This window comes from Muscardinus avellanarius (genome assembly GCF_963383645.1).
Source record: "Muscardinus avellanarius genome assembly, chromosome: 8".
Taxonomy (NCBI): Eukaryota; Metazoa; Chordata; class Mammalia; order Rodentia; family Gliridae; genus Muscardinus; species Muscardinus avellanarius.
In genome coordinates this window covers 37,186,627-37,214,522 of record NC_137794.1, presented here as the reverse complement: position 1 = coordinate 37,214,522, position 27,896 = coordinate 37,186,627, and the positions used below count along the sequence as shown (strand labels likewise).

Sequence of the window (27,896 nt, the reverse complement as noted above, 5' to 3'; positions counted from 1 at the left end):
AATTTCACTTAGCACTATGTTCTTCAGTTCCATCCATTTCCCTGAAAATGACATGATTGTGTTGTTCTTTATGACTGAGTAAAATTCTATTATGTACATATCCCATAGTTTTTAATCCATTCATCTGTTGATGGACATCTTGGCTGGTTCCATAGTTTGGCAATTGTGAATTGCGCGGCTATGAATATAATACACATGCATTAGTTTGGTAGTTTGGTTTCCATTCTTTTGGGTAGATACCCAGAAGTGGTATTGCTGGATCATATGGTAGGTTTATTCCCATTCTTCTGAGAATCCGTCATACTGTTTTCCAAGGTATATTGTTATTTTAAGATATAAAATGTACAATAAATAATAGAATTCCTATTATATTAATAATATATGAGCAATAGTATTATTTTATTATAAAGAATAATAGAGCCGGGCGTGGTGGCGCACGCTTGTAATCCCCGCGCTTGGGAGGCAGAGACAGGAGGATCAGCCGCGCGCACTGGCTTAGGAGACCCTGTTTCCAAATAAAAATGTAAAACTAGGTCTGGGAGTGTAGCCCAGAGGTAGAAGGGCTTCCAGGAACCCCAGTACCACCACCAAAAAAAAAAAAAAAGAATAATAGAAAGAGAAAATTATAAATTGATTTAATCTTTTTTTAAAGTTTTTCTAATTAATTGGAATTTAGCAATTTAAGATTACTGCTAAAGAATCAAGTATACATTTCATTTATTTAAATCTCTATTAATCCCATAAAGAATTTGAGGTGGCCAGGCAAGGTGGTGAACACCAGTAATCCCAGTACTTGGGAGGCCAAGGCAGGAGGTTTGAGGCCAGGACCTTTTTTTTTTTTTTTTTAAAAAAAAAAAAAAACACTAGATAATTAAAAGGGTTAGAGTTGTAATTCAGAGGAAGGATGTCTCTGGATCTAATCCCCTGTACACAAGGAGGAATAAAAAAAAAAAAAAGAGAAAAGAATTTGAGGTCGACCTTAGGTAGACTACAGACTTCAAAGTGATAATAAGAAGTTATGTAGGGTTATGAGTTTTACTTCCTCAGAGTGATTTTAATGTTTGTATGGAAAACTGGGGGAACCTTTTTAGATCAGGAACTCTACTGAGATTCTTTAAATCTCAGAGTTTTAAGTGACTTCATGATACACTTTTGTTTTTTTTGGTGGTACTGGGGATTGACACCCTCAGTCTACTTTATATGATTTTGAAACAGGATCTCATTCAGTTGCTGAGGGCCTCACCAAGTTGCTGAAGCTGGCCTCAAGCCCGAGATCCTCTTGTCTCAGCTTCCCAAGTACCTGGATTCTGGGCATGCACCATGACACCTGGTTTCAGCTCCCCTCCTTTGCTTCAAGCAGTGTGTGTGTGTGTGTGTGTGTGTGTGTGTGTGTGTGTGTGTGTCCACCTCCCCGAGCCTCTCAGAGTCACATTCACTGCAGTTTTACTACACTGGAAAATCTCTGTATCTGAGATTATGCATTTTTGTGCTTTCTCCGTCTTTCATTTTAATTGGTCCCAGTGACTTTCTTTTTAAATTGTAACTATTAACTCATATGAACTGTATAGATTAATGGGATTTTCTGTGACATTCCATATGTTTTCATTGCTATCATGTTCTGCTCTTGCTTCCTTTCCTATGTTGGTTATTTTTTTCATTGATGTCTATTAAAACTTCTCTGAGAAAGGCAAGGTCAGTGTTGTTACTCATATATGAAATAAAGAATGTGAAGCTTAAAAAATTTCAAGCCCTATTAAAATTAATTTATAACAAAATCAGTAATGATGGTCAGTTTTCTTTTATTTCCACAGGGTTTTATTCATTCACTCATTCATGTGTTCATCCTTGCATTGACTCAAAATTATTGAGACAGAGGAAAGGAGAGAGAGAGAGAGAAAAAAAAAAGAAGAGGAAGAAAAAGAAGGAGGAGGAGGAGAAGGAGAAGAGGAGGGCCAGGGGCAGATAAAGTCCTCATGGCTATGTTCCAGTGACCCACCTCCTCCTCCAGCCATGCCTGCCTCTAAACCTTGCTGCACTGGGTACCAGGCTTTCAACACATGAGCTTTTTTTGGTGGGACATTCCAGGTCCAAACCATAACATACTACAATAACTCCAATTAATGGAGCACTTTCTGTGTAGGTTATTGAACACAAAGGTAGCCATTTTATGACGCATCATCACTTTATAATGCAGATAAAGAAACTGAGGCATAGAAAGATTAATAGGCTGTTAATATAGTATCAGTGATGAAGTCCATAATAAGGTTGGCATTGGGACAGTATACTTATGGTCTCAAAGAATAACTGGTAGAGCCAGGTTGGTGGTGCACACCTGTAATCTTAATACTTAGGTAGCCAAGTCAGGAAGAGCACAGGCTCAAGGCCAGTCTCAGCAGCTTAGTGAAACCATCTGCAACTTAGACCCTGTTTCAAAACAAACAATAAAAACTCAAAAAACCAAACAACAAACAAACAAACATACAAAAAGCAAATAAAGGACTGGGGTTGTAGCCCTTGGAGATAGAATGCCTCTGGGTTTAATCCCTCTTTCTCCCAAAAAAGTACAGCTGGTAGCTTAGCAAGGTGCTAGAATTAATACATGTTGTGAAGAGTCATATGGAAAAGGAGCTGGGCCTGGGCACTTGCAATGAAGTATAACCACTGAATCTTGGTGAATCAATGCCCCTTACAGCACAGAACAATGACCCTGCCAGTCAGCAGCACAGAGGCTCACTGACACATTATCTAAAACAAAAAGGCTAGCCTTTTACCTTTCAATAGTGTATCTGCAAACCCCTTCAATCCTGTTTTCCAGGTGGTCTAACTGCAAGTGCCTGGAGAGCCAGGTTTCCCTACAAAGCCTTTCCTCCCTCATTTTGATTAGGCAGAATTTGGAAGCTGAACTTTGATTAATCACCAGAGTCCAGAGAAACCCTCTTACAATGAAAACAAAGACTGGAGACATTTCGATTTATGGAAAATTACATCAGGTGCATTTTAACACTAGGGAGCCTGGCAATTTAGCAAAAGCCTAGTTTATATTCCTCATAAAGTTTCACAACACAAGAGTAATTGTATTTATTAGCAATAAACTTTTCTCAGAAGAGCGGCTCACCCTGTTAAACCCCAGGCTTTGATGAGGCTAGTGCTGAAATTAATGAGCCAACCAGAGAAATTGAAAGACTGAAGAGTCAAACGACTCGAGATAAGAAAAAGCAGATTAAATCAAGGAAGAGCAATGGGAATCTGATTCCACGCTGTGTTGGAGGATTAGTATGGTGGGTTCCCACCTCAAGAGTAGGCCTCACCAACCATGCCCAACACACTCAGGTAGGATGGTTTCAGAGTCAAACACACGTATGGAATGGTAAATATTTAAAAAGAAGTGCCACGAAAGTGTGCACATTTGAAGAAATCAGATCCATAAATATGAAAAGGAAGAGAAAATATATTAGTTATGCACAAATATGACCCGTTCTGACTTAATATATAGCAAACTTAGTAGGGCATGGTGGTGCACACCTGTAAACTCAGTAATTGGGAGGTGAAGACAGAAGGATCTCAGGTTTGAGGTCAACCTCAGCAATTTATCAAAGTCCCTCAGTGTTATCTTATAGAATGGCTCCTTGAAGAGCTTATAAGTTGGTGTGTGGAGCTGATGTTATTGAGGCTTGAGGGTTGTAATCTCAGCAGTGAGTAAATCCGCTGTAATGAATTTGTCTGAGTGGTGGCCAAGGCCAGAAGGGTGTGGCCAGGGACAGTGGGTCCTTGGGGGTGTGGCCTTGGGGTTATATATGGTTCCTTCTCCTCCGCTCTCCTCTCTCTCTTGCTAACAGCCTCCATGATGTGAGGAGCTCAGCCCGTGTGCTTCCCCACCCCCTGCCTCCTGCTGCCATCCCCTGAAATTCCAGCTCCTGGCCTCACATGGACTGAACCCCAAAACCATAAGAAAATAAATCTTCTTTTCTGTAAGTTACATGGTCGAGTCTTTAGACAATAACTGTGAAGGATGCTGACTGGAGCACTCAGCAACTTAGTGAGACCCTGTTTCAAAATAAAAAAATACTTATATTTTTCTTTTTAGTGGTACTGAGGGTAGAACCCAGGGGCTTTTCTACCTCCAGGCTATACTCCCAGCCCTATTTTATATTTTATTTGGAAACAGGGTCTCACTAAGTTGCTGAGAACCTCACTAAGTAGCTGAGGCTGGCTTCGAACCTGAGCGATCCTCCTGTCTCAGCCTCCTAAGTGCTGGGATTACAAGTGTGTGCCAGCACGCCGGGCCAAAATAAAAAATACAATAAGACTGAGGTGCAGCTCAGAGATAGATGCCTCTGGGTTCAATCTCCAATATACACATATATATCTGTTTATGTGTGTGTGTGTGTGTGTGTGTGTGTGTGTGTGTGTATACATATACATGTATAGCAAACTTTAGGAAACATTTTCCTAGAAAAATTTAGCCATAAGTATCAAGATATATCAGGAAGAGAAAACAATATGCAAAGACACAGACATGAAAGAGAGCAGGATACCCATAATACAGAGAGTAAAGTCACTGTGGCCTGGACAACGGCTGCGTGTATGTGGAGTGAGGGAGACTTGGGTGACTTCTCGGTTTCTGTCTCTGGCATGTTCCTTGATGGTGACTATATTCATTGAAACAGAGAATACAGAATACTCATGGTATTTCTCATTGGTAATCTGAAAAGTGGGGAGGAGAATAGTAATCTGTTCAATTTATGAGGTAGTTTAGATAGAAAATTAATTAAATAAAAAGGCATGAAAGAGTTTAGAAAATGGTAAGACCAAAATGTAAGTTATAGTTATTAAGGTGAAGTAGCACTTCTCCAAGCTTTTGCACCCCCAAGTGAGAGTCCCCTGTGAGTTGTTAAAATGTATATTTGCCCCACTCCAGAACTACTGAATCAAAAACTCTGTGGGTTGGGTTCAGTAATCAATGCTTTAAGAAGCCTTCCAAAATTGGGTGTGGTGGCCCACACCTGTAATCCTAGTACTTGGGAGGCTGAGGCAGGAGGATCACAGGTTTGAGGCCAGTTTTAGCATCTCAGCAAAGCACTCAGTAAGACCCTGTTTCAAAATAAAAAATAAAAAGGCTGGGGTTGTAGCTCAGAGGTAGAATGCCCCTAGGTTCTATCCTCAGTACAAAAACAAGAAATAACGTTCTCCAGAAGAACATCTGATGCAGAGGAAAGTTTGAGAATAGTGGTTAAGGAAATGTTCTACAACAATTAGTTTTGGTTAACCCTGGTTACTGAAGCACTGTGCCCTGACCTATCCCTAAGGAGAATGGAAAACAACACTTTTCATCTGCCTTTAAGGCTCTTGGCTCCTGCTCTGCTCACAAGTTATCTTTTTATTATATTTTGCCAGAAAAGACTCAGGTGAATAAGGGCCATATAAATATTTATGTTTAATACCCAAGTCTAGTAAAGTCCACAGAGGGAGAACTCTGCTTTAGAGTTAATTTAATTAAAGGCAAAAAATTCAACTTTAGGCAGTAGCTTTGTACTTTGACAAGTAAGAAATCATAATGTGATCACATTGAAGTTCCTTTAGAAACGCTCTTCCATTTGACATTTAAAATGCTTTTTATATCAATAAATGTCATTTTGGAAAAATAAATGACATTTTCTGCCGTATATCTGAAGAACTTGTTAAAAAAGTTCACACATATATGCATGTTAAAATGCGTGTTTGAATTTCTAGCTTGTTGTCAGTTCAGGTTGGTTAACATCTTTCTTTGCTTACATATTAATGGAATATAAATTCCTCATAGGGAGAGAGCTGGTAGCTTTTAGTGGATTTTTCTGTTACTTTTACAGAAGATATTTGTATTTCAGCTATCTAAAACAATCACTTTCTGCCTCAAGAAATTCTGTAAGTTGGTTCTATAAATACATACATATATACTTATGTATGCATACATGTGCATATATATACATATATGCACAATATGCATATGTACACACATATATGTGTGTGAGCTATATATGTGCTGAGCAATATTCCAAGTCCTTGCAAATACATATTTTGAAGATATTACTCTAGTGCATCACATTCTAGGTAGAAGGAATTATGTGCAAAGAAAGGAAAAATGTAAAAAACTGGGTCAAAACTTATTTATTTATTTATTTTTGTGGTACTGGGGATGAACTCAGGAACATTATATCTCTGAGCTATCTCTGAGCTATACCTCCAGGCCTAGCTTTTATTTTTTATTTTAAAACATGGTCTTGGTAAGTTGCAGAGAGCCTCACACTACGTAGCTGAGGCTGGCTGTGGACTTGTGATCCTCTTTTCTCAGCCTCCCAAGTACTGGGATTACAAGTGTGTGCCACTGTGCTCGGCAAAATTTTTGTTTTTAAAAGATAGTCTAGAAGCATGAACTTTCTTTGGAATACCTTAAGTTCCAATCAGAACTATTTCAAACTCATATTTCTTAGCATTTACTAATCACCAAGTAATGTACACAAGGCACTTGAACTGCTTTTAGTGCATTAGATGTCTGGTTAATGTTATGCCCTCGATATTGACAACTTTACTTAAAATATTGTATTTTATCTGATTTTATTTTACAGAGTATTTGAAGAATTTGCAATATTTATTAAGGGAAATGAACTATACTTGAAGAAATCAAAGCCTAATTATGTATCAAGTCATAGAAAAATTCAACTTTATAGGATCTATTGTAGGATTATGATGGTGTATGTGGGGGAGGGTTTATAGCATTCTTCAAAGCTGAATGCATAGACTCAGGCAACAGTTTATTGTTCAAACAACTCTCTTCACCTGCAATGAAGGGATGCCTTAATGATGACTTTCTGTCTGAGGAAATAACTTCTTTCTACTTTAAACAATTTAAATATAGTATATAGATAGGAGAGTCCCATTTTCATCTCTGACTCTGCATTAAACATAGCACTTTAACTGGCCACTACCACTGAAAGGAAGGTTGGGGAACATCCCATATTTAATAAAACACAAACAACAACAAATGCTGGCAAGGATGTGGAGAAGTGGGAACTCTAATACATTGTTGGCGAGATTGCAAATTAGAGCAACCACTTTGGAAAACAGTATGGAGGATCCTCAGAAGAATGGGAATGAACCTACCATCTGATCCAGCAATACCACTTCTGGGTATCTACCCAAAAGAATGAAAACGAAACTACCACACCGATGCATTCATATCTATGTTCATAGTTGCACAATTCACCATTGTCAAACAATGGAAACAGCCAAGATGTCCATCAACAGATAAATAGATTACAAAACTATGAAATATGTACACAATAGTATTTTCTCAGCCATAAAGAAAAACACACTTATGTTATTTACAGGGAAATGGATGGAAATAGAGAACATTATGTTAAGTGAGATTAGTTAGTTCCAAAAAATAAGAAATAGGCTGTTTTCCTCAATATGTGAAAACTAGGAAGAAAATGGGTCATAGGAGGAACTCTAGATGATGAAGAAGAAACCATTGATGAGCAAATAAAGCGACCTGAGAGGGATGGGAGGGGAGAAGAGGAAAATTCCCTAATGTACAGGGTGTACACTCACAAACATATCAAAGTCGATCACTAAACCAAACATGAGAAGGACGAAGTGGGGAGAGAATGGGGTGGGAACTGAGGAAGGGCTCAAAAGGGATGTGTGCATGTATGCCTCCACCATTTTATTATTATTTTTTCATTACTGGGGATGGAAGCCAGGGGCATTCTACCTCTGACATACACCCCCAGCCCTATTTTTTATTCTTTATTTTTGAAACAGGGTCCCACTGAGTTGTGGAGGGCCTCGCTAAGCAGCTGAGGCTGTCTGCAAACCATGATCCTCCTGTCTCAGCCTCTCAAATGTTGGGATTACAAGTGTGTACCACCACACCCGGCTATGTCTCTACCATATTCCATTAAGCTGTATGACTACAATGCACCAATAAAAAAAAAATAAGAATCTGGGAGGTCATCATTATTATTAACATGCCTCCATCTTCTATCCTGGATCCCTCCACACACTTAATCTTTCATTCATTCACTCATTCATTTATCTAGAGAATGTCCCTGGGGCAGAGAGAAAACAATGGATGAGTTAATATAAGTAATGAAATTGCCTTAACTCCAGGGCGGTTAAAATGGATAACCATCCCAAGAAGATGTCAGCATTAAATGGGAACTATCCCAAGTGGTTATGCTTTTATTGCTGTATTGAAACTGACACATTTGCATGTACAAGAAGATATTTCCTTGGGAAAATAAGAAATTATTTGTCTGCTTGAGATTATACAAGGCAGAGAGCCTCCTGCTTTCAATTAAGTACACATAAGAAGAGGACGGTTTCTCACAGTATTGGGAAGGAGATGATGAGATGGCAAGAGCTGCCAGCTGATGCTCCCGGGCATGTTTCCTGATGTTAGTAGAAGCCCCATCCTGATACGTGACGGAGCCTCTGTTTTGGGCTCCAATCCTGGGCCTAGTTCCCCCAGAGTCATTCCAAGCCCTTCCCATGTTCTGCCCTGTTTCAGGGAGGTAGGGATGGGGTACAATAGGTTATATTTCTTTTGTTTTGTTTGGTCTTGTTTGCACAGGTTGTTTTAAGGGCTCTGTACCACCTGGTTTTGGGCTGGGTGGAGCACAGGTAGAAATAAGTGGGGGCTGTTTCTCCTTTCCCTTTTTTGCATCCCGGTGGCCACTCTGGCAACCTCTCTCTCTCCCCTGGCTCCAGTTCCTACTCAATAAGTAGTCCAGGCTTTCAGCTTCCTTCAAGTGAGCTGGCCCTGGCTCTTGTCATACTTCTTCCTCTCTTTGTCTCTCTCACCTGTGGGCTCAAAAGTATCCTGTTTTTTTTTTTTTTTAAATCTCTAGGTGAATCCCTTTCCTATTTGGCTTCTCTAGTTTTCTTCCTTCTGAGTATCACATTCCCTGTATTAACTTCCCTTTTTTGTGACTATTATCTTGCACCATTTGAAGTTGCTGCCATTTGGCTGTTTTCAGCTTAGAAAAATGGCAATTTAATGCATAAAGGGTGTGGGTTTTGTTGTTGTTTTCATTGTTAGATTCTGATAGATATGGATCAACAAAGGCAGGGACGCAATCCACCAAAAAGAGTCTTTAGAATACTGGCGCTGGTGCAGGAGATTTTGTTGGCAGGGAGCCCGGGATATGGAGCTGAGGTGGGCAAGAAGGTAGAGAGAGGCAGATCACCTGCTAATCCAGAGCATATGAACAGGCAACCAGCATTCTCCAGGTGGGATCAGATCAGACTACAATCTTAAATAGTCTAGTTGAGTCATTAGGGAAGAGAAAATAGAAAGCTGATTTCAGAACTCTGCTTAAAAGTACATATATTTCAATGAATACATGAAAACCTTAATACATTGCTCATTAAACATAGAGGCTTAGTGATGTACAGCAAATCCTTTTGTTAGCCCCACAAATACCCCTATTGGTATTGCTTATGTTCTTATCTGGACTAGTTCACCCTATTCTTTAACTGGTGCCAAGCTGGGCAAAGCTTGGAAAGCAGGCCCACTTAGAGAAGGCAGACTTAGAAAACTCTGCTTATTTCTCTTTGTGCTGAGCCATACGGGAGCCTCAGACCAAATGGGAAGTGAGCACTCCTCTATCCACTTATCAAAATAATCTTCATATTTTAAGCCCCCAAGAAAATGTTAATAAAAAATGACTACAGTTAAAGCCCCAGGTTGCACAATCTGTGCTCATGTCAGCTCATAAACCCTCCTGAAGGGCCTTGCAGGCCAGGGGCTGGGGGCAGATGGGGAATGGCTGCTCCTGCTGGGCAATAATGTAGGGTTGCAAAACAAACAAAAGTCTATGCTTATTTAGAAATTTGATGTTTTTTCACTGATTTTGATGTTTTGAAATGTTGCATTTAAATAGTATTATCATTAGTTTTGTTACTAGGTACTGGAGATTAAACCTAGAGGCATTCTACCTCAGAGCTACACTCCCAGCCCTTTTCATTATTTTTATTTTGAAACAAAGTCTCGCTAAATTATTGAAGCTGGCCTTGAACTTGCCATTCTCCTGTCTCAGCCTCCCTAGTACTGGGATTATGGGAGTGTGCCACCACGCCAGACTTAAATATTATCTTAAGTTTTAGGCTTCCCCTTAACTTTTATACCTAAGGCTAGTGCCTTACTCCTAGCCCCCAAATCCTGGCCTTGCTTGGTTGCTTCACGTTATACATGCACAGAGGGTGTGCTGAGATTATGTGAAGGAGTATGAGGGAAAGGGTCACACAAGCTGTGTAGGAATTCAAGCCAGGAAGATTCTAAGGAGTTGAAAAAAAATCCCACTGTGGGCTGAAGGTTTTCATAGTTATTACAATATAGTTTGAATGAAAAAACCAGGTCCATCAAATCCTGGGCAAATTAGCCTTGAATTGGTGGTGAGGTCACCAAAGTCTCACATAGAGATGGGAATCTATAAAAAGATACCTTATTGCAAATGAGGAGTGTGAAAATATAGTGAGAAATTAGGAACTTGGCCTTAGAGTGGAGGAGAATGATATTTGTAATACAGCTTATCCTTATCAAACCAAGTAGTTATCCACAATGAAGACTGACAGGTACCATTATAGGGATATTGCTATAAAATGCATAAAATGTCAAATTGGATATCTTGACCGGCATCACAGGAAGCAGCAGAAAAGGTTAACAATAAGGGCAGAAAGTGAGACTCCCTAGGGAAGAAGGGAGTTGAGAAATACATTAGTGTATGTGTGAAGGTTGCAAACTGAAAACACAAACAGAAACAGAACAAGGGACAAACCAGCAGAACTTCGGAGGATTCTAATGAAACAAGAGGGTTTCAGATCTTTCAGAGACCTTAAAACAAGGGACTAAATCATTCCATAAACAAGACTATTAACATATAATTAATCTTGGGAAAGTTTCCTCAAAGTCATTTTCCTGGCAATAAAGGACACTAGTGGATGAGACTGCATAGCAGGGGCGAAGGCCTATGTATTGCTGTCGTGGTTTCTTTTCTTTAGCTATGTCTAAGCTCCTCTTTGCCTAGCGAGGAAGAGCTCTCACTGAGAGATATTAGACATTTGAGGTGAATGGATTCACCTGGGAGGAAAGACAATGTCAGCTTCAGCAAAGGCTTTCCAGATTCTTCCCCCTTCATCCCCTGGGAAGACAGGGAGGGCCTTTGGATTTCAGTTTGACACTATTTTTTTTTTTTTTTTTTTTTGTGGTACTGGGGTTCCTGGAAGCCCTTCTACCACCGGGCTACACTCCCAGACTTATTTTATACATTTTAAATTTGGAAACAGGGTCTCTTAAAGCCAGCGTGGCTGGCTTCGAACCTGCACGATCCTCCTGTCTCCGCCTCCCAAGTGTGGGGATTACAAGCATGCGCCACCATGCCCGGCAGTTTGACACTAGTTTTAACATTTAAATGCTCTCACTTTCATTTCCATGGGAGCTACTCAAGATATTTAGCCTCACCGGGCGTGGTGGCGCACGCTTGTAATCCCCGCGCTTGGGAGGCAGAGACAGGAGGATCGCGCAGGTTCGAAGCCAGCCGCTCGGAGCGCTGGCTTAGGAGACCCTGTTTCCAAATAAAAAATGTAAAAATAGGTCTGGGAGTGTAGCCTGGAGGTAGAAGGGCTTCCAGGAACCTCAGTACCACAAAAAAAAAAAAAAAAAAAAAAAAAAAGATATTTAGCCTCTTAGAGATGTGCAGGAATCAGGAATAAAGCTTTTAAGAAAGTTAGCAAATTATAGGTGCACAGCATGGTAGTGGTCTAGCTTTGTCCGGTAAAAAGATGAAGCTGTTTTCTATAATTAACTTGCTTTTCTACTTCCCCTAAGCAAGTAGATGCTCTTTTCCACCCCAGGCCCTGGATAAAATGTTATTCTTTTAAGGTGGGGTTCTCCCAGGAAAATGTCCAAGATGTGCTCCAGCTCCCCTTCCAGGAACCCCCTGCATCCCCAGCATTGACCTTCTCACCCATCTTGGATGCATCTTCCCAGTGTTGATCTTCTCATCCATCTTGGATGTCTTGCTCAGTACCACTCACTACTGATCTTCCATGGTCTCTAGCCTACTGCAACTTCTCTTCCGGGGCCCTCCACATCATATGATTGTAATGAATATTGTCTACAATTCAAAGCCCTGTTAGCTACTTCAGTTTTTTTTTTTTCTTTTTCTATTTCACTTTCCTTCCACTGGTCTTCCTACTCTCCACTGCCCAGTTCTACAAACGGAAACATTCCTTGCAAGACTTCTTGAATACAGAAAATAATCATGCACAACTACCTCGACTCCACTTTAACACACATAAAATGCTTAAAACAAACAAACAAAGTGCACATAATTTTATGAGTTCCCTTGAGATACTCTGGCTTTCAAAGTTGAAAAAATTTACTGGAAGATCATTTAGTAATGCTGCAAATATGCAACGTGTCTAAAATATTGAAAAGCTTCATATAAAAACCCTCAAATCAATGGCAAATTCACCATCCTCCAGAATGAAGATTGGTTTGAGAATCTAATCTAATGGGATAAATTTTATTAAACTCCAAATATATGCAGACCTTCTGTTCTTACCACACATATACAAAAGGTAACTCTGGAAAGAGATGTAATGTTACTTAGCCGACAGTAGTAATCAGTTTACCATATATATGTATATATTAAAATCATGCTCTATACCTTAAGTATATACAATTTGCATTAAAAACTGAAAAGACATTAAAGATGTTTATTCAAAACAAACTTTAAAATACAAATAGACGTATCCATTTACCTCTCTACAAATGCTATCACGTATTGCTTCTCTGTAAACGAAGCTTGGCGAGTTTGGGAAATGCTGACTTTGGATAATATTTAGTGAGCATTTTATTAAAATCCTGCGGATTAGTGCTTGCTTTAACATTTCAAATAGCATAAAGCTAATACACGTGCTCTGGAGAGGATTTTGCCTAACCTGACAAGGCAGAGATCCTGCCAACTAGCAATGGAGAGATATTGTTTTTCTAATGCATTCATTGCCAAGGAAGAAAAATTTAGGTAGAAGAAATTGTGAATCCTCTTATATTTGAGTTCACTTAGTGGCCAAAACATGTTGAATTCTCTCTGAGATTAATAAGATCCATTTAAGGACAAAAATCTCATTTACTGACATTTGCATTTTTAAGGTCAGATGAATGATGCAACCTATCACCAATCCCACAAATACTGATCCCACTAATATTACCACTAATGACAAGCATGCCATTTGCTATGGGCAGATGCGCATGACAATTACAGAAGGTTGCTGAGCTGCTTGTGCAGATGCCCCTACTAAGAAGTGACCACTGCATTCAACTTGTCATCTATGACACTTTTAGAAATGCAATATCACCTTCTTAAAACTTAAGAAAGAAAGGAAACTACTCATGAGAATTATTATAAAGGAATATTATAAAAAATGTGCCTCAATCCATTTATAAATGCTCATGCTATTTCTATACCAGGAGTATTAAGATGCCACTTTTCCTCACTTTAAGAGTGGCTTCTTTGACTGCAAAGCTCATCATATTGGGTACTTGTGCCAGCGGGCTTCTACATGGAACCCAAGGTGATATTCCTTCCCTGTGGTCCCATGGATGCCTTGCCAGTTCTTTGTTACTCTTTGGCTTCTAACTATTTGCCTAATGGGTACTTCCTACTCTGGGCAAAAGAGGGAAGGAATACTGACCTTCCCACCCTAATTACCATGTTACCTTCTGCGGGGCAAAATAAGGGAACACGTGGCAGAAATTCTTGTCCCTACAAAGGCATCATGTCTCAGTCACTTGATTCTATACCACCCCGACCACTCTCCTTAAGGCTTTCCTCTAGATAACTTTTTATCTCACTGTATCACTGAATGTTTATTTCCTGCCTTCTCTTTTTCTACCTCCTGCCTTCTTTATGAGCAACATCCAATCCCACAAATACTGATCCCACTAATATTACCACTAATGACAAGCATGCCATTTGCTATGATTAAGGGCCATCCACTAGGCAAACACATTTTCTCTTTGCATTAGGTAATGTAATGAATCATTGCCTGATCTTGCCCATGTTAGTCCTGGCTTTGCATCTTTTCTGTTGTTGTAATGTATAAAGCATCTTCTTTTAAAAAAGTCTACTATGCTAAGCTCATTTAAGACATACTGTGATAATTAATTTTGTGTGTCAAATTGGTTATCTAAGTACCATGTGCTAGCCAATGGTACCCAGATATTTGAAAAAATATTATTCTAGCTGCTTCTATGAAAGTAGTTTTAAGATTAGATTAACATTTAAACCAATGGACTTTGAATAAAGCAGATTATCCTCCATAATATAGGTGAATCTCATTCAATCAGTTTGAATCTCAATAGAAAAAAAGAGACTGATCTCTTTGGAATTTGGTCAGTAGATAGCTTTCAAACTTGAACTACCCTGGGTCTTCAGCCTGCCACCTGCCCCGCAGAGTTTGGACATTCCAGCCTCCACAATCTCATGAGTCAATTTGTTAAAATAAATCTTTCTTTGGAAGAGAATATGTTATTCATTGTGTTCCATTAGGTTTTCAATTCCAAGTGGGAAGAAATTTGGTGTCTTACATACAATGTAGTTGACCATGGTGTGTTCAATCTCATGGCGATCTAGACTCTGAACTCCTTTTCCCCTCCATCCCTTATCCAAAGTAGTTCTTGTTTGTTTATTTTTAATAAAATATCTTGCATCTTTTATTTCCTCTTTTTGACTTTCATCCTCATTTCAGCCTACAAAGTTTACACAAAATGCAAAACAAAACAAAACAAAGAAACTTAAAATCTCTCTGTCCTACTTTTCATCTACCAAGCTTCTGTCAGAATGACTTTCCTAAGCCCATTTACCTCCTGAAAATCTAGAACAAACATCTTTCTCCAACTTTTAAGGATCTTGATCTATATTCTCCCCTCCTCTGCACTTGTCCCTGAAACATGATCACCGTGGCCACCTGCACCCTTGCTCATGAACCTTCTTGGTCACCGCCCCTTTCTTCAGCAAGGTCCTTTTTCCACTTCTGGCCCACTTAAAGCTTCATGAGTGCCATCTTTGATACCTCTGCTTTTTAGACTTTCTCTCTCCTCTGACTTCAGATAGCTAAAGACATATGTTTAGCTCATATAAAGTTCCTTACAGTGCCTTTATATTTTATATGTAAAATCCTACATTGTTCACTATTTTTTTATGCGTAGGTCTTGAATAAAGGCAATAGGTGCAAAGCACCCTGTGTCCTGAAGTGAGCCCCATGTTTGAGCCCCCCCTCTGAGCTCCTTGAACAACTAGGCTGATGTTGTGGCATTATTGCCATGAAGAATTCTCAACCTTTTTTAAAGTATATTTTTATTGGTGCGTTGTAGTCATACATCTTAATGGAAGAAAAAGCTTGTGGAGATAAACATGCGCACAGAGGAACTCTAGATGAGGAAGGGACTCTATAGAGGAGCAATTAAGGTGAACTATCAACTTTTTTTTTTTTTTTTTTTTTTTTTTTTTAGTATTGGGAATGGAACCCCAGTGCATTCTACCTCTGAGCTACACACCCAGCCCTATTTCTTATTCTTTATTTTGAAACAAGGTAACTTTTAATATAATACCAAATCTAGGCCTTAGCCCACCTCCAAATGCCATCATATGAAAGATTTAAGGTACAAAGTATGAATTTTGGGGGCAGATGCAAATGTTTGGTCCATAGCACAACATTCTAATTCCTCCAACATTCTCTCCATGCAATGTCTATTTTTACTTCCTGAAGTCTTGCAGTAACCTTTTGTTTTTTTGAAAACTTCCTCAAACTTCTACATGTAATAACTGAGTAATATGTTTTTAAGTTATGATTTTTGTTAAATTGTCACGGTGGCTTAATTTTGAAATACATTTAAGGGCTTACTCATGCAGAGTCATTCTCCTTGCTATCAGAGCCGCTTACCACTGAGGGATGATCCAGGAATAGGGTTTATTCAAATTGTCTCAGTGCCACGAAGTGTAAAAGGAAACAGAACTGAGGCAGTTTCTGGGTAATCTGTGAGGGGGCTGCCAAGCTTGGTGATGTGGCATGGGCCTCATGCCTAGGGAGTGGGGCTAGCTGCCTGGCTGGTTTCCTGGTGCTGGGGAGGTGCTGGCATTAAGCTGGTGTTAGTAAGATGCAAATACAACTCCCGCAGTGCCTTAGAGGACACTCAAAAAAAAAAAAAAAAAAAAAAAAGAAAAAAGAAAAAAAGGAAGGCATAGACTGCAGCTGCTAAACCCCAAGTAAGAAACATGACAGATACCCCAAACTGAAATGATAAAACAAAAAACCACTGGATTGTTGAACAGAACCACTTTTTTTTTTTTCCTTTTGGTACTGAGGACTGAACTCAGGGTTGCATCTATCTCTGAATTACACCCCCAGTCCTTTTTCTTTTTCTTTTCCCTTTTAAAACAGGGTCTCACTAAGTTGCCTAGGGTCTTGCTAGGTCCCCGAAGCTGGCCTCAAACCTGTAATCATCTTGTCTCAGCCTCCCAAGTACTGGGATTACAGGTGTGTGCCATCATGCCTAGCTCTGTTGACCAGAATCACTAAATCAAGATCTATAGGAGGAGAAAGGAGCTGTACCAGCTCTATCAATTAATTGCGATCATGGTAATAGTGTCCTAAAGAAGGCTGTACAGAGAAATCCTGAGCTCCTGAGTCTTTCTGTTTACCTACTTAGTTGCCTGTATTGAGTTTACTCATAGTGGATATATATCAGTCTTTCTTTTTATGTGAATGTGAACCATCAACATTGGATGGCGATGACAAAAGTGACCATGTCAAGGGTCTGAGAACCAGTAAAGGCTGGCAACTGCTGTGTGCTCACCAGCAAATGTCTACAAAGAGCTAATCAGAGCCAGGCATGGTAGTGTATCCCTGTGACTTCCATAGTTAGGAGGCCGGGTCAAGAAGATTGAGGGTTCAAGATCAGCCTTAGCAATATAGCAAGATTTTTAGCAACCTAGTGAGACCCTGTTTCAAAATGAAAAATAAAAATAAAAAAAGGGCTGGGGTATAGCTCAGAGATAGAATGCCCCTGGGTTCCACCCCTAGTACCAAACTACTACTACTACTACTACTACTACTACTACTACCACTAATAATAATAATGAGGTAATGGGAAGGCAGTATCTAGACATAACACACAGCCCAAATCAGTTCCCTGATGTGATGTTATCTTTTCCACTAACGAGCCTATAGCATACATCATGTATCCCTCAGGCCAGCCTGTCTTGCTGAATACATCCAAAGCTTCAGAATTCTCCATATTGGTTGTATCTTGTAAATATCACTCAAACAGACCCACTTCTGTCCATCTTCCCCTCCACTGCCCAAGTCCTGGCTATGAGGTTCAAGCCTGGATCATTGCTAAGACTCTTGAAATTGACCATGTGCCTTTGGCTACCACCAGTTGATTCTCCACTGGGAAATCAGTAGGATTTATTTAAACTCAAATTTAGCATGTCTTTCCTTTGCTTAAACTCTTTTAATGATTCTTAACAGGGCTCAAAGAGCTCTACATTTGTAGAGCATTATTGTTTTTCTCTCCAACTCACATCAACTCATGGCACACACATCCCTGCAGTGTGCCATGCAGCTTTTGGCTTCAGCTAGTCTCCCTCCCACAACACGGTCCAGCGCTCCTTCTTAAGTTTTACTTTTGTTTTGTGTCATTCAAGTTAAACATTACTTCCTTCATAGAATCAATTATTTATATAGAATAGATAGGAATATCATACATTTTATTATTTATAGATTATGTGCTACTTTGTATCAGCAAATGTATTTTATTTATTTATTTTTTTGGTGGTACTGGGGTTCCTGGAAGCCCTTCTACCTTCGGGCTACACTCCCAGACCTATTTTTACATTTTTATCTGGAAACAGGGTCTCCTAAGCCAGCGCGGCTGGCTTCGAACCTGCACGATCCTCCTGTCTCTGCCTCCCAAGCGCGGGGATTACAAGCGTGCGCCACCACGCCCGGCAGCAAATGTATTTTATAATGAATATTATCTGCTACTTTTTTGCTCTTTTTTTTCATTTCGGGATAACAGACCATGCTGTTTCCTTCTCCTCTCTGCTTCACCTCTCCATTCCCTTTCTGGTTTCCTGGCGTCATCTCTGAAACAAATATATTGCCACTGAATCTTGTCTCAGGGTTTGCGTTGGGGGGACCTACACCATGACAGTTGTAGAACACATCTGCTTTTTTACTACCTTATGCTCGGTGCCTAAAAAAGTATAACATAAATATTTGTTGCATGAACAAGTGAATGGACACAGCACGCCAGAAAGACACTACAAATTAAAGGAATTCACTCAAAATATTTGTCCTCTGTGGTCTACTGACACTTGAAGAGTTTTCTCTTATCTGTGGCTGAGAGTTCCTGGAATTCACTGGGGATGAACCAGTCTCCCCATGTACACAGGACCCCTGAAGAAAATCAGTGTACACTAGAGTCACAAGAAGCGAACCCAGAGAGGATCCTACACGAAGCAAAGGAGGAGAAAGAGAATGTCTCTGGGGAGGAAGGAGGAGGAACTGGCAGCATCAGGCTGAGATGAAGCTGCCAAGAGTTCCCGAAAACTGCTTAGTACCTAGTGTCTAAATGTGTGCATGAAAGTACCTAGTGTCTAAATATGTTCATGTGAAGGAGCATCTGTGTGGAAGGAAGATGCAGCTCTAACTCCACTGCCACTAACTGCTTTGGCCCCTGCAGAAGTAACAGACTTTATCTTAAAAACATGGTCTCTGTGACTATGTGTTGCAGTGTTGTATCTATGCCCTCTTTAAGGAGCCTCAAGGTCTCTGGTCTAATTTCTAAGTCTTTGATAGGCACTGATAAAAACTTTCTCAACAAGACCCCAAAGGCACAACAAACTAAAAGGCGAATCAATATGCGGGATTGCATGAAACTGAAGAGCTTCTGTACAGCAAAGGAAACTATCAAGAACCTCAATCGAGAGCCAACAGAATGGGAGAAGATTTTTACCACCTACACCTCCGATAGAGGACTAATATCTAGAATATATAGAGAACTCAAGAAACTTAGCACTAAGAAAACAAATAACCCAATAAAAAATGGGCAAGTGAATTAAATAGACACTTCACAAAGGAAGAAATGCAAATGGCCAAAAAATGCATGAAAAAATGCTCAACATTATTGGAATCAAAGAGATGCAAATCGAAACTACACTGAGATTTCACCTAACTCCAACTAGAGTGGCAATCATCCAAAACACAAACAACAACAAATGCTGGCGAGGATGTGGAGAAGTGGGAACTCTAAAACATTGTTGGTGGGACTGCAAATTAGCGCAACCACTTTGGAAAACAGTATGGGGAATCCTCAGAAGAATGGAAATTAACCTTACCATTTTATCCAGCAATACTACTTCTGGGTATCTACCCAAAAGAATGGAAACCAAACTACCAAACTAATGCATGTGTATCTATGTTCATAGCTGCACAATTCACCATAGCCAAACTATGGAATCAACCAAGATGTCTATCAACAGATGAATGGATTACAAAACTGTGGGATATGTACACAATGGAATTTTACTCATCTATAAAGAAAAACACACTTATGTTACTTACAGGGAAATGGATGGAACTGGAGGATATTATGCTAAGTGAGATTAGTCAGTCACAAAAAATAAGGAATCAGATGCTTTTCCTAATATGAGAAAGCTAGGGAGAAATGAGTAACGGGAGGAATTCTAGATGAAGAAGGAGATTCTATAGATGAGAAAATAAGGCAACCTAACTGAGAGGATGGGGGGAAGAGGGAATCTATCTTAAGCACATGATGTAAACATATCAAAGTCAGTCACTAAGCCAAGCATGGGAAGGAGGGAAGGGGAGGGAATGGGGCAGGAACTGGGTAAGGGCTAATTGGGTGATTTGTGCCTGTATGTTTCCATCAACTTTTATCCCATTAAGATGTATGACTACAATGCACCAATAAAAATAAAAAAAAACTCATTGACCCTCCAGTTTTAATATAAGAACTTCCTTATATTTTTAGAATTTCTTTTTTATTATTTTTAACTGAAAAGTTGTAGTGGTATACATTTATAAGGTACAATGTGATGTTTTGATATTTGTAAGCAATGTAGAATTATTAAATCAAACTAACTTAAAAAATGGTCTCTGTTCAGTGAGGTGTTAAAAACACATTAAACAGACCACTACTCTGCATGCTAATTGGACCCTCTTTGGGGATGGAGTTGGGAGCAGCCTGGGAAAAGGGTCATGGGGAGAGATTGGGGGCTGTCAGAGCTTAATAGCATGACGCAGCAAGGAATGACCATGGTGGTCATCGAGGGGGGCAGTGGACTGTTCCCAGTGGCAGGCCTGACTGACACTGAAGATAGATGTGTCCCCTGTCTGACTTGAGGCAAAGATTCAGATTCAGGCAAAGAGATGGAATAGTATCAGTTCAGTAGAGGGCAGAAAGTCAGGACAAGAGTTTTCTTGAGAAATGCCAAAATTTGGGGCAGGTCATTAAATTTTCCAAACTGAAAATTTGGAGGGGCAATACTATTTCACCTCTCATCTAGGCTAAATCTAGAAGCACCAAATTTGAGAGCTGGAAGAAGTCAAACTAAATTTCATCTTTTTCTGTGTGTTTGGATGACTGTGTCTGGGGACGGAGCATAATTTCCAGTCTTTGCTGAGTGGCTATTCTTTCCTTCCCTTGCATGACTTTCCCCTCATAAACCTCTCAGAACATCTTTATTTATTTCTGCTTTTTGATTGTTTGCTTGTTTTCTAGAGCTGGGGATTGAACCCAAACTCTCTTGCAGGTAAGTACACACTCTACCACTGTACAACAGCCCAAGCTCCCCCTGCCAAAAAAAGTGCATACTCATGCTAGCAAAACTTTCTCTGGTAAGAAAAAGGAAAAATACTGACTATGGTAGGTTAAAGTTTAGGTTTTTCTATAAGCTTTTTCAAGCTTTACTATAATTCTTTGGTTCTAAAGTAGAACAATTTATTTTATTTTATTTTATTTTATTTTATTTTATTTTATTTTATTTTTGTGGGTCTGGGGATGCAACCCAGGGGCATTTCACCTCTGAGCTACACCCCCTGCCCTATTTTTCTTCTTTATTTTGAAACAGGGTCTCAGTAAGTTGCGAAGGGCCTCACTAAGTAGCTGAGGCTGTTAGGGAACCACAATCCTCTAGTCTCAGTTTCCTAAATGCTGGGATTACAGGCATGCACTACCACGCCTGGCTAAAGTAGAACCATTTAAGTAGGTTCTTTGCTGGGCCTTCCTGATTTAGAGTTAGGATATGTAAAAATTTTTTAAAAATATTTTTGGCAAGGAGAGTGGCTTATTGCAAACTTCTTTCATATCTTGCTTACATTTACATTAATTAGTGTGGTAGTTGCTATATCATAAGAGATAGAGATAATTTAAGTTCTTTAACACTTTTTTTTTTTTGCAGTACTGGAGATGGAACCCAGGAGCATTCTACCTCCGAGCTACACCCTCAGCCCCATTTTTTTATTCTTTATTTTTGAAACTGGGTCTCACTGATTTGCAAAGGACCTTACTAAGTAGCTGAGGTTGTCCACAAACCGTAATCCTCCAGTCTCAGCCTCCTGAATGCTGGGATTACAAGCGTTCACCACCATGCCCAGCAACATTTTTTTTTTTTTTTTACAAAAGTCCTTTGAAGAAAGATCCCTGCCCCACCCTCAGATGTCTGTGGAGCTGGGTGGAGTCTAACCTGGGGATGGATCATATCCTCTGGGGGTTGCTGTCTGAGATTGATAGCACTGATAGGTCCAATAGGACAAGTGATAAAGAGTTATGAAACCACAGTGACATGCCAGACAGACACTGTGCTTAGCACAGGAGTGTTTAAAAAAGAAGTAAGATGTGTCTGTTCACTCTAGGAACCCATTCTGAGAGAGATCCCACATATGCATGGCAATAATTTCAATACTGCATGGTATTGAAATGTTCTGTGGGGGTATAGATGACTGTTTGCTATGGAACCAGGGAACAGATGGTATTTATGAATCTTTTCCAGGGAGAAGCTGGAGAAACTTCCCAGAGGAGGGGCCAGAGTAACTAGAACTAAAAGTATGGTCTGCAGGCCATTGGGCTTGAAGAACGTGAGGGCTAGGGTGGAAAAGCATGATGATGGATGACATATTTTTGCAATGTGAGTGGTAGGAGCAGAACTCATAGCAGAATGCTGTTTCTAGACCACTGATTTGGCTCTGAGTGGCTCAGTAGACAGGTTAAAAAGGGAAACAGATTATTTCAATCAACTCTGACTTTCACGGAGGTATTATGACACACAGTCATTAATTTACTCCTTCAATCCTTTCAATATACATTAACTTCCTGTCTAGTGTATGCTAAGTGTTGGGCTGGACTTTGATATTATAGCAATGAATAGAGATACATCATGGTCCTTGACCTTATGGAACACAAACACAACGTTCTGGATTGAGTTCACTCAGCTTAGCTCATCTCATTACTGGGTTCTGATGAAGTCAAAGGCTAAGATAAGAATAAGAAAAGCTGGAAATGTGTACTGATTTTAACATGTTACTGAGGAAAGAAAAGATAAAAAGCTGTAGGACCAAGTTTGCTTCTTCACCTAAAATACCGTAAGTTATTAAGAGACCTAGATGACATTTTAAGCAGAGTGTCTTGTTAGTGAAAAAAAGTCTGTAATTTGGAACAGAGAACACTGAAGACCTTCTCTTGATAGATCAGATGACCATTCTAATGAGCAAATACAGAAATGTATTGCTGCCGATGCACAACCAAACCAAACCACAAAAATTTCTACTGTAATAATTTGATATTGTTTTTGAGAGAGTTGCATGCCTATCATATGGAGGACAGAATGTTGAATTTCTTCTATACATTTATAACCCTGATTTTTATGAAATAGAAGGGATTTTAACAGATAACTGACTCCCAAGAAAGAATAGCTTGGTATCAACTACTGGTCTGAAAAATATTATTTCTAGCCAAGCATAGTGGCACATGCCTGTAATCCCAGTACTTGAGAGACTGACACAGGAGATTCTTGGTTTTGAGGACAGCCTCAGTAATGTAGCAAGACTCTCAGCAACAAAACAAAAACTTTAGCAAGACTCTCTGTTTCAAAACAAAACATAAAACTGGGGGTATAACTTGAAGGTAGAATTCCCCTCGGTTCAATCTCTAATGCCCCCCCCCAAAAAAAAAAGAGAAAAAGAAAAAATATTAATTGTTAGGAGACCTAACAAAACAATTCATGTAGTGTTCTAGAGGGATATTTTCCAAGTACTTTAAGAGAATTAACTGCTAAATTAAACTGTTTAATCTAAAAGATTCTTATGAGTGCTTTATTGAAATTTTAATGGCTTGGTGGGCGTTTGGTGACACTAACTTTAAAAAAATTTCAGCCTAAAATTATCTCAGTAATATCATGGTGCAGAACTTTGGAGTGCTAATTTGTGCTTCACCTGTACATGGGAGAGACCCAAGATCATTTTCTGAGGAAAGAAAGCCTTGGACTTGTCCAGAACACTCTTCTTTTTGTTCTTTTCCATGTAAAAGTTGGATTTTTAAAAATTAGGAATGGTTCCTAGTTAGGGTCTACATTTTCATTGAAATATGCCACTTCTATTCCCAGTCATGCTGATTATGAAAACATATGGATCTCTCCTTAATTGGTCACAGAGAATGTTTTTGCTTTAGGCCCATGTCAACACATAAAACTGTTGTTGCTCAATACTAATCAAAACTCAGTTATGAGATATAATTTTTACTTATAGAGCATTGACCGAAGGTTATGTAGCACAGCCATTCCTCTAATCACTCTAAAGTCAATCTTCGAATTTGGTGGACTGACAGACCCTACCCCTCTTGGGTCCACTGCAATGAAGGGATTCCCTTTGGCATTTGCTGTACATCTCCAGCGAAGGCCCCAAAAGAAACACCTGGCTCTGGTTTTGCACAGTGGGGGCTGATGCAGACAGGACATGGTTCATCATAATTCAGACTGTCATCCTGATGAAATAATTTTTCTCCTGAGCGTCTTCCATGTTGTAAGCATGCAGATCTAAATTACACGATTATGTTTTCCTTCTTGCACAGATTGCTCAGAAGCTCAGAGCCAAATCACGAGCCACCTAAACCTTTATGGTGCTCATTTTTATATAATTTTCTCTACAGGGTCTTCTGATTCTTGAAAAGTTTATCAAGGAGAAAGTTATAATATAAAATCAACCACTTTGTTTTTATTTATTAACTTTTGTGTAGTGCTGGGAATTGGACTCAGGGTCTGGCTTATATTATACAACAGCTCTACCACTGAGCTATACTCCCAGTCCTAAAAATCAACCATTTTAAAGTGAATGATTCAGAGGAATTTATTACATTTACAATGCTGTGCAACCACCACCACTATCTAGTCCCAAATATTTCCATTTCACCCAAAGAATAATTTTAATTCTATCTTATCTTCCATTTGCCTTTTGGTTCTTTAAAATAAACCATATCAGATGGGTATGGTGGTGCACACCTGTAATCCCAGCACTTAGGAGGCTGAAACAGGAGGATCACAGGTTGGAGGTCAGTTTTAGGAATGCAATGGGAGTCTCAGAAACCTAGAAAGGCCCTGTTTCAAGATAAAAAATAACTAAGGGGGTGGTAATGTAGCTTGGAGGCAGAATGTCCTGGAGTTCAAGCCCCACTACCACAAACACACAGAAATAATAACAACAACAAAATAAAATCTTATGTTGTATTCATATCTATAAATTGCCACAAATCTTTTAAAAAATGAAGTTGGATTTTCACGTACATATAAAAATATCTAGAACAAGCCCAAGCCAAGAAGATCAAGGAGGAATAGTCAGGGAATATGAGAAGAACCAAGGAGTCATTTTGTGCAAGCCAAATGAAGAAGGAATTTTGAGAAGGAAAAGTCAACAAGAGTCACATTCCAGAAATGTCCAGCGAGGTGAAGATGGAAATGATGCTGCTAATTAATCAGATAGGAAGTCATGTGTGAATTTTGTGAAGTTGACTCCCTCTAACTTATGGTTAGAGGTGAAAATTTGTGATGGTTTGGAGATGGTAAAGACTCAGAAGCCTAGATTACTTAAAAAAAAATGAGAGTAGTGAAGTAAAGAGACCATCATTTGAAGTTGCAGGCCCTTTATTTAAAAGCCAAATATGATGGAGAAAAAAAGTAGAGAAAACTTTAACGATAGTAGTCCTGGCTCTGTGATCTTTACCGTCACTCACTTTACATCTCTAGCTTTGGTTTTCTCATCTGCAAAACACAGTGTGTTAACCAAACTATCTCTGAGATTCCTCCCGGCTTTGGTGTTCGACGGTGTGTTCACGTATAGAAGGAATGTATAAATACAATGAGAACTGTAAAGTAATTTTGAAAATACAATAATCCTATTGCCATAGATACGCTATCATTTTTATTAGCCTACTCGAAATGCCAATTGTATAGTAAGATTTTATACCATCACAGTGAAAGAAAAGAATCTAGTGAGCATTTACTATTAATTTCACCAAAAGGTGTATTTTATTGTGTCCAACCAACTCTCAAATGATTTGGAAGTCAAACTAATGGTTAATGTGGATTGTGGTGGATTATAAAGGACCAAACATTCTTTGATACTCCTTTCATTGAGAGATTCCACCTTTGAATCTAGATGGGCTCTGAGGCTGCTTAGTCATTCAAATGTGAGGAAGTGATGCTCTTTCTGGGCCCTTCAGAGACTGAGGTGCTGACTCTTTCAACCTGGCTGCCATGCTGTGAGGAAGCACAAGCAGCCCTGTGGTGAGGCCTGTGCAGAGAAGCACTGTGGCCCTATATAATAGCTTGGTTGAGCACTCACTTGCCAGCTGTGTGAGTGAGTCATGTTGAAAATGGCTTTTCAACACCAGTCAAGATATCCCAGTTGGCACACATAAAGCTTTAATCGACTCCTGCCCAAATTTCAGATTTACAGGAAAAATAAATGGCTATTTTTGAGCTACTAGCTTTAGAAATGACGTGTAATGCAATAATGGATAACTGTGTTATGTGCTATTCGCTGGTAAGCCAAATCCAATTAGATAGATGGTTCTGCTATCATGACATTAATATTCCTGAAAAACCTTGTACTTTGTAAAATAGCATGTCAATTGTATACAGGGTTTATGAGGAAAATAGGGTTGAGGTTGAATTTTTTAAAGAGAGTCCAAACTAAGCAGTAATAATTTTGTTAAAACAACAAACCTACATTGGTGTTCATACTTAGAATCTCAGAGCATCCTTACCAGCTTTGTATCCTGGGACTTGTGTTTTCTAAAAGATTTTTATTTTTATTTTATTTTATTTTATTGTTTTGGTGGTACTGAGGTAGAACCCAGAGGCTTTCTACCTCCAGGCTATACTCCCAGACCTATTTTATACTTTATTTGGAAACAGAGTCTCACTAAGTTGCTGAGAGCCTCACTAAGTAGCTGAGGCTGGCTTCGAACCTGTGTGATCCTCCTGTCTCAGCCTCCCAAGTGTGGGGATTACAAGCGTGCGCCACCATGCCTGGCCTACCTGAGTTTCACCAGAGGCCTCTATAAAGTGGAAACCATAAAGGTTCTTGAAACCATTAAATTAGCTACTTCTTGTACTGAAAAAGTCTCCTCTGCTGATTTTTAGTCTCTTTCCCTATTCATATATTGCTGAAGATTTCTCTTTAACTACAAAAAAGTTTGATTCTATTGCCTCAAAAATTAAATTGCTTGGAAATATAAAAGTAAATCAAGGGCTTGTGTGTATTTACTTCCTTTTTTTCTCAGAATACATCAACATCCAGTTTGTATGTGGCATATAGAACAACATACTGAGAGTAAGGGCCCAGTTCTCTATTCCCATAGTCCCGGGGCCATGGACCTGGGCCTCATAACCAATATTGTTGATGGACTCAATTTCAAAACCAGAAAACACTGCTGTTCTGGGTAGGTAGTAGTTGGAGCTGCTTTGATCTCAGCTTCCCTCACCAGATCTACCAGGAAAGGGCTATCAGTACTCTCTGTGGGGCTGGGAATTAGGGCCGAGGAAAGGACATAGGGGCGTCCTATTCCACAGAAAGAGCTCTTCAATAGATAACTCTTCTATGGAAATGCTAGGGGAGAGCAAACCTGGTCCTGGTTGAAGGATGACTTTGTTGCTGGTCTCTGAGGTAGAGTCATGGACAGATTTCTCAAAGAGAATGCCGTGATCTAACATTGACTTTGTGGGAACAAACTCACCAGGTAGGCCAGATCCTTCTCTGCCCACTGTGTCAAGGCCAGGTTCCTGAAGAGGAGGCTCTGGACTCAAAGCAGTATCCTGAAGCATTAATATAGAAAGATAGCTGCTAAGAAGGGACATGTCTCTGTGTATTAGAAGGGCATAATCATATTTAATTTTTTTTTCATCAAAATTTAAGCAAATCATTTTATAGTTAGGGTAAATGTACTGTGGAGAAAAATTCTGACAAAATGCACTGATATTGTGATCTATTAAATGATATATTATACCATGGATAACTGATTTGCCTGAAAGGGTTAAAAATTAAAATACTTTGAATTGTGTCAGTTTTGTTTCACTGGATGAATTCTTTCATTTTAGGTGTAACAGAATTTAGTAAGCACTTCCATTTGTGAATACCCCAGTGACAAATTCTGGCACAAAGCATATGAACATGGCTTTAAATTAAATACAAAAATTGCCACTGAATTTATTACTTACTTTTCAAGAAATTAGTTTATCGTCTCCCATAAATAAATATGCAGATAGATCTTAAGA

The 27,896-nt window shown here is 39.3% G+C and overlaps 1 protein-coding gene across 1 annotated transcript in view; it reads right to left on the bottom strand.

Annotated features, from left to right (window-relative positions):
• IMPG1 (interphotoreceptor matrix proteoglycan 1) overlaps window positions 1–27,896 on the bottom strand; it is a gene marked incomplete at both ends in the record, with an annotated part of 162,788 nt that overhangs the window by 69,213 nt on the left and 65,679 nt on the right. The window contains one exon of the mRNA XM_080700082.1: window positions 27,248–27,437. Within this exon, the coding sequence (XP_080556208.1) occupies window positions 27,248–27,437 (190 nt within the window). The remainder of the gene's footprint in view (window positions 1–27,247; window positions 27,438–27,896) is intronic.